This window comes from Canis lupus, chromosome 1 (genome assembly GCF_048164855.1).
Source record: "Canis lupus baileyi chromosome 1, mCanLup2.hap1, whole genome shotgun sequence".
In the NCBI taxonomy this organism is placed as follows: Eukaryota; Metazoa; Chordata; class Mammalia; order Carnivora; family Canidae; genus Canis; species Canis lupus.
This window is the reverse complement of record NC_132838.1, coordinates 17,556,794-17,564,626: the sequence shown is the minus strand read 5'-3', so window position 1 is coordinate 17,564,626 and position 7,833 is coordinate 17,556,794. Positions and strand designations below refer to the sequence as shown.

The 7,833-nt window shown below is 44.5% G+C and overlaps 1 protein-coding gene across 3 annotated transcripts in view; it reads right to left on the bottom strand.

Moving 5' to 3' along the window:
- Nucleotides 1–213: 213 nt before the first annotated feature.
- The window catches only part of CCBE1 (collagen and calcium binding EGF domains 1), a 226,646-nt gene continuing 219,026 nt past the window's right edge, over nt 214–7,833 (bottom strand). For all 3 annotated transcript variants that reach the window (XM_072821850.1, XM_072821858.1, XM_072821868.1), the window contains 4 exons: nt 6,081–6,220; nt 5,946–5,981; nt 5,232–5,267; nt 214–4,351 (listed from right to left, as the gene is read on the bottom strand). In XM_072821850.1, the coding sequence (XP_072677951.1) occupies nt 4,118–4,351; nt 5,232–5,267; nt 5,946–5,981; nt 6,081–6,220 (446 nt within the window). In that variant the 3' untranslated portion in view covers nt 214–4,117. The remainder of the gene's footprint in view (nt 4,352–5,231; nt 5,268–5,945; nt 5,982–6,080; nt 6,221–7,833) is intronic.

Here is a 7,833-nt window from a genome sequence, read left to right as displayed (position 1 = left end):
GGGGGGTAGTGGTTCCCTAGAGCATCCTCCCCAGCTGGACATATGGGCCTTTCGACCTTGACTCAGATTCAGATGTTCTGTCCACACTCAGACCCCAGGAGGTGGCCCACCGGCAATGCGCGTTCCAGCTCTTGGGAGAGATGTCTCCATCTCCTTGTACTCCTCTCATAAAGACAGAGACCGAGAGTCAGGACAAAACACAGGACAACCACATAAGAAAAATAACTTTGTTATTAAGCATATATAATCTCATCAAAAGTACTTCATAGTATCACATCCATAACTGTTTTGAATATTAGCTCAACTGTGATATGGACCTGTTATAAATAATGAACCCAGCTACTGAAGTATAGGACAAGTCACTGCAAAATAACAGTCGTGACACACACAGAATCCTCTAGGGCACATGCTTTCGGGATCTCATAAAGAATGCTGAGGGTCTCTGGGGGATGTGTAAAAGGCTCTTTCGTCTATGCCTTCCCTAAAGCCGTCATATTTTTTTTTTTAAGGAACCAGTGAAGTATAAGATTTTATGCTTTAACAATTCCAGTCATGTTTTTTTTTTTTTTTTTGCTTCAAATGGAAAATTATTTTTTGATTTGTTGGGAAATATACATGCTGACCGTGCCAGGAAAAACTTCATCTCTTTCCCTGAATTCATTATTAATAACTTGAGATGGCTCTATTCTATTAGTTGTTTGGCCTGGATTCCTATGAATAAATTTCCTCTTCAGGAAGGTTATCTGAAAGATGTCAAGGTTGCACAATGAGGCTGCTGTCTCTCTGTGACAGGCCGGCCTTGGGGGAGAGGGGGAGGGACAGCGATGCCCAAAGTATGACAAGGAATTTGCTCTTGGTGCAAGGAGATGCCTGGTGCCTAGTCACGGCGATGATCTTCCCCTGCCTGCCTGGAGAAAGCCATCATAAGGCAAAGAGTAGTTGTGAATCCTGGAGAGGGAAGTATGATCAGAGCCAGGGTGCCCTTCACCTGGTGTTTGGTGGGTTAATACCCCTGCCCCCGTGCCAATGCCCATTTGTTATGTGTACCTGTTAGGCTATGGGCCTACCTGAGTTTATACAGTAGAAATGACTTCAGCCGGTCAGTTCACTCGGTGGCGGGTGTTGGAATGAACACAGGACGAAGAAGACAGCATTCCCTTTGTACCCCCCCAAACTTTTTGGTGTAGTAAAGCTTATAATTTCTCCTTCTGGAAATGGGGATGGAGGAGGATTTTCCTAAACGAAAACGGATGCCCTCCTTGCACTATTTTCAATAGCATATTTTTTATTCCCACAGCTTTCTAAAAAAAAGAGCAATTATGAGGTCTTATTTTAGATTCTATTTATCAGGGTGCAAAAAAAATGAAAGCCGATATTTCTGCTAAAGGGCTGAGGAGATGTGCAAAATCTTTTTTCTCCCCATAAAACATGGTGCAGCTTAGCAAAGCTGTGGCAAATTTTATTCCCCATTAGGTTCTGAGAAGCACTGTTTAGACAGTGAGCTTTGACGTCCTGTCACTAAAAGATACATGAGGATTAACAGTGATTTTGCCTTATCTTCGAAAAGTATAATCTGGGCTTACAGGGTACCTACTTGTTCCTGGGTAGCAGTCCAAGGTTTGAGAATCTCGGGATGAACAATTATAAACTGACCTGATTTAGCAGATGGAAAGTATATAATACAGGTTATTATGTATTTTGCTGGAGAATAGCATATAGAATAGGCTCATGAATCCCAGATATTACTTCCTTCAGTTCCTTTTAAAATATATTATTCTAGTCTCTGGTCAAACATGCAGTTCGGTTGCATTTTATGAGCATGTGACAATAAAGAAGTTTGTATTTCTAAACACAAATCCTCATTAAAAAAAAAATCAAAGATGGACCTAATTATTTCTCCTAAGGCCTGTAAATAATTTTCTTTAGCACTTATCCATCCACACCCTTTAAATATTGTGTTCTGCAAACAGGCAATGTTAAATGCATTCCAGATGGGAATCAACAGCTGCTTAGCTCAGCTCTCAGTGAACCCGAGGTTGGTAGGGCTTTTGCGGTGAAGACTGGACTCTGGAGAGACAGAAGGTGGAGGGAAAATGCTAAAAAAGGAACGCTGAGAATGCGTTTGCTCGTTCCTGTGACTTTCTGGCAGACTGGCCCTGGGGATTTTGCAAGAGGAAGAAACAGTGGAGCAAAGGGTCTGCGAAAAACCCAGCCAGTGGCTGACTGGCTATGCTTCTACCTTGATGGCAATAAGGGACGGCAGGCTGTTGTCATGGGAGACTCACAAACAGAAGTCCTTCCTCTGGTTCTAGAGAAAGAAGATTGAAAGGTGGCACACGCTCACCCACAGTGGCTCTCCTCAACAAGCTTTCCCAGGAGGAGAGTTAAATGACGGGCAAAATGGAAAAAGAGAAGTAAACACACATGTCCCAGAAATATGGGGAGAAACCGCAGGGTGAGGAAGAGGAACCCCACCATGAGCAAGCATGAGTGTGACAATGATCATCCGTGAGGCTCAAGACAGAGGGGAGGGCTGCCGAACAGGTGGCTGCCTTTCTGGGTGGCAGATGCCAATGTGGATTCAAGGAAAACTGTGCAATCCCCATCAAAACCAAGAGATTCCTCAACAATATTCCAAAAGAGTGGATGCTCTTGCTCATTTCTTTGGGGGTTACTCTTGGTCCTGTTTCTACAGAACCAGAGGAAGTCTTTTCTGGAATATGCTTCCCTCTGGGACCCAGAGGTGTATGGGCGACCACAGACTCAACAGAAGTTTGAGAATACAAGCCTCTCCCGGCTGTTTCCCACCTCTGCTGAGGAAGGAGGATCCAGGAGAAGGCCTGTGAGAACGAAAACTTGGACTGAATGATGGAAAACTGGGGAAAAATGGGAATAGTGGGAAGGAAATTTCTGGCAACCAAGAAAAATTGTTATTTCCGTCTGCCTCCAAGAGAACTTCCAGTGGTGCATACTCTCTGTGTTGGCAAGCTCTGCTGGCCCCAGACGAGGGCTTCCAATTCCCAAGGAGAGCAGATTGACTTGGCTCTACAGAGTCCTTCGGGAACCTGCCCTGGGCTCTGCTTCTCCCTCCCCGACTGCCTCCTTCCAGCCTCCAGTGCACGTTGATCTAACCAGGATCATGGCCTAATGGCACCTCCTGGGCACCCAGGCAGATCCAGGCCATTCAGCGCATCTCCCTATGTGTCCACCACTCTTATTTAACCATTGGTGATTTACCGAGTGAGCCCACTCATGGGATCAAGTAGCTTTAAACCATCCTGGCAAACCAGGAGCCCATCATTCTAGAGGGGATCTGGGCATTTCATTCGTTTGCTCTGAGAAGAGGATTTAGTCCTACAGCTAGAGTAACATTCTTCTCTGAATAGGAAACTTGCAGAACCGCATGGCCCAAACCCATAATAGTCATATTTGAATGTAGAATGTGGCAACTTTACAGGAGAGTAAATAGAGGACTATAATTTTTCTCCCTCTTCCCTAATCCCTGCTCCTCCTCATTTCCCTCCTTCCTTTAATCAAAATTGGTAAACAAGGTTGGACAGGAGGATAGACTATTTAAAATACATTAGATTGACAAGGAAAAAAAATATCTGCCAAGGTCAGATATACATGGTTGTTTTCCCCCTTTTAATTAAAGAGCCTAATTTTGATACTGAGTAGTAGTCTAGTTTGGACACATACTTTTTTTTTTTTTTTAAATAAGTAACCTCACCTCTTCTCAGAGCTCACCTTGCCACTTTTCCCTTTTGGACCTTTAAGACCCCATGAGGGCCACTTAACTCAGAAATCCAGAAATTCCTAAATAAGAAGTAAAAGGAGACTTCGAATGTAGGATCCCTCAGCCCTCTGCCCCCCTAACTGTCTCTTGGAGGGAAGCGTGTAAATTAGTGACTGACTCCCTCAGGTCTCTTGCAGGCGACTCTGAGAACAGTATTTGGAAGAAGAGCAGGAGGGAGAAGGCAGGAAAAGAGTAAAGAGATGAAAGATGTATCTTTTCTGGGTCTCCAGTGGGGTTTTTTTTTTTTTTCCTGTATATGATTTAACTGCAGGTGAAAACACTCCTTTTCCTCTCCTCTGGCGTGACGGATGATGGGATGTGCTAAGGATAAAAGTCTCTGGTGGGTCCCAAGTCCCTTGTCTCCGTTCTTTTCGGGTACTCGTCTCCAGAGCCGAAGTCCATGGTTTCTGGATAGTTGGAAAACTTCTGAGGTAAAGGGAACTCCTCTGCTGAAGAGTGTGTCCGGTGCCCAAATACTTTCTCCTGCAGCTCAGCGATGTCATTGCGGATGTCAGCCAGCATAAGTAGCAGGAAGTCGAAAGAACCAGGGGGTCCCTGTGCACATGAGAGGAGTCAAAGCCAGAAGACCACAGACTTAGTGCTGTGCAAAGCCATGGCTTCTATGGGCACCATGATTTGCTACTCCCCCTGGCTTGATGGCAACTATTTAGTTGATAACCCTGCATCCTAAGTGGAGTAAACGTAACACCTACTATAGTAGCCAGGGTGGGGAGGGGGGTGGTGTTCTTAAGATTGTCTTCTAATTCCTTCATCTTCTCTATGAGCTAGGTGACACATCATCTCTCCTCCCTCCTAATTCTCAGCTACATCAAATCTGGTAGAATGAAAGAATATGAGAAGAACCCTCCTACATTACTCTCCTGAAGAAAATGGGGGAGAGACTTATGGAGGTGCAGAGTAGTGGTTAAGAGGTTGGGATTCTGTTGGGTTTGAATCTCAGCTCTGTCGCTTACTAGCTGGTCTTGGGCAAGTCACTCAATTTTTTGGGTTTCCATCTCCCTATCTGTAGAATGGAGATAATAGCGCCAACATCATAGGGTTTCATAAGTGAACATTTAAATGAGTTAACATATATAAAAGGCCTACAGCAACATAAATGCTCAAATAGACTCATGGTCTACTGGTTTTTGTTTTTGTTTAATCCTAACAGAAGATCTTCCATGTAAAGATTAGCATGGGGGCGGGGGGGACAACCAACCAAAAACCCAGAAAACAAATTTTAAAAATAAATCCCAACCAGTTCTTAAAGTCCTCCATGATTTTCCTAACCATGGAATTCGACTTGGGCAGGATGAGTGATGGATAGAAGGGGCTGGCTGTTGCTGGTAAGACCCACTTATAGGCTCATCAGAGCTACATCCCTGAGGACATTCCCCTGAGGGAGCGGGGGAGCGGGGCAGATAGTGCTACTTACTGGCGACCCTCTGGGTCCAGGTGCCCCTCTCTCTCCCTGCAAGCAGAAAGGTCGGATTAGCTTTGTGGACCACGTAGGATGCCACTACCACTCTCTATTTAGACCCCCAGCATCACCATTGCCCTGCACAAACAAGTATTTTCTATCAGAAACAAATACAAGCTTGAAGCTGGACTCAAGGGACCATTTATCTGAACAGAACCACTTGGGTCAAGTGTCTCTTATTCCGATGTCCCCCAGGGCCACGTATTTTCAGTCCAGATCTGACAAAAGGAATGCTTGTATTTCCAGGCAACGTGTGCAATAATGTACAAACTTTTGAAAGTAATGCACGCTGACTTATTTGAGAGGTGAGTAGTGGGCAGCTCTTGAAGTGAAACTATCCACTTGCTGAACATGGAGCTTTTCCTGGTCTTGATGCAAACATGTTAAAGGAGTGGGGACACACACCATAGCCCTGCAGGAGAACACTGCTGCATGGAGGCTTGTTTAAAATTTATGGGGGTGTTCATTCCTAGAAGTGGTTTTGATGGTTGTTTTTGTAATTATGGTTATTTGCATCTTAGCTTTTCTTTCCTGCTTGGGGGAAAAAAGTGTCTCAATTTTGCAACACACAAAATGGGGGTAGTAAACAGTGCTTGAGCTTTATGTGATGCCTGCCAAGTTGGCTGCAATTAGTAATACTTGGGCTGTAAGGACCACTCTAAGACTTACCTTAGAGCCATCTCTTCCTGGTGCACCTGGCGGACCCTATAAGATAAAGGGATCTAGCTCAAAAGAAGGAAAAGGCATGGGACAAGAAGAGGCTTTCCTCAACAACGGTAAGTGGATCTCTGACAAAATACTGACCACGGGGCCCCTCCGGCCTTGCTTAATGTGAGACAGATCGGGAGATGGTCCCATGGGTCCCATTGAGCCCCGGGGGCCGGGCTGTCCAGGAGGGCCTGGCATTCCGGGGAAACCCGGGCTCCCCTTTGGTCCTGGTGAGCCTGTAATAAAAAAACACCTCATTAGCTCTGTATCTCATGAGGAGGATGAAGGCTCTGGCTGACCAGAGAGTCTGGGAGCCCTTTGCAGCCTTTCTCTTTGCAGTCTGCCCTTTGCCTTCTGACATCTCTATTAAGATGCCCTATAAGCATTTTAAAACTTAACATGATCAGAATTCTCCATCCTTATATAATCATTGTAGACCACATTTCTCCAAAAATATCTCAATCCTCTTCTCTGTAAGAGAATTAACAGCATACTATACAAATAATGTGTGTATATAATAGATACAGATATATACATTAGCTATATATCAAATACAGATGTGTATGACCATATCCATATACACACCACATAAACTCCATACGGGTTTCTGCAGTCGTTTATGGATACCATTGTCCTCTGAATATCCTAACGCTTAAAAATTGGGGAGATTTCATACAGAAATCTGGACAATGGCATCTGTTTGAAAACAGGAAGAACTAAAGCCACTATCTTCCCATTGGCACGATGGATTAGCTTACTCTCCACTGCTTACACCCCGAGTCTTCATTCATCTGAGCCACCTGCCTGGGCCCTATAGACATTGTGGGTTTTGTTTTTTTATTTCTTCTCCGAAGCCTAAAGTGACAGAGCACTGGGAGTCTCCTGAGCTTAAGACCAAGCTATAGGACTGCTCTTGTGCCTGCTTGATAAGGTATGTGTGCCAGATTGTGCCATATTTACTATGGAAGCTGATGGGGAAGGCCTACAGGGCTCATCTACCTTTAACTACAGACATGGAGAACTGTAAATAGTCACTCTGGCTTGGGCTGGGCTTGTGGCGGGGGGTAGTGTCTGGCTCACGGTGAGGGAATGCCTCGCCGGCTCCTGGGGAGCATAGGTGCTAAGCTGTGGGGCAGCCCCTTGGTGCAGACTTCAGGATGTTGGCTTCTACATTAGGTCTGGAATGTCAGCTGGGGCAGGGGGATGAGGGGGAAGGAGGTGAGCATTAGGAGAATATTTTATTATTGTAGTAAATTACACATAATATAAAAGTTACCATTTTGACAACTTTAAGATGTACTGTTTAGTAAGTACATTCACCCTGTGCAATAGATCTTTAGGACTTTTTCATCTTGCAAAGCTAAAACTCTGTACCTACTAAACAACAGTTCCTCATTTCCCCTTCCCCAGCCACTGGCAACTACCACTCTACTTCTGGTCTCTATGAACATGACTGCTTTGGATACCTCCTATTAGTAGAATCATATGGCATTTGTCTTTTTTTGTGACCGGTTTATTTCACTTAGCATGATGTCCCCCAAGTTCTTCCATGTTATAGCACACAACAAGATTTCCTTCTTTTTAAGGCTGCATAATATTCCACTGCTGTATATAGCACATTTTGTTTGTCCATTCATCCACTGATGGACACGGGCAGCTTGGCGATTGTGAGTAGTGTTGCCACATATACAGGTATGCAAACATCTCTTTGTTCTCTTGCTTTTGATTCTTTTGGATACTATGCCCACATGTGGATTGCTGGATCATATTAGTTCCACTTTTAATTTTTTTTTAGAAAAAATACTCCATACTGTTTTCCATAGTGGCTGCACCAGTTTGCATTCCCGCC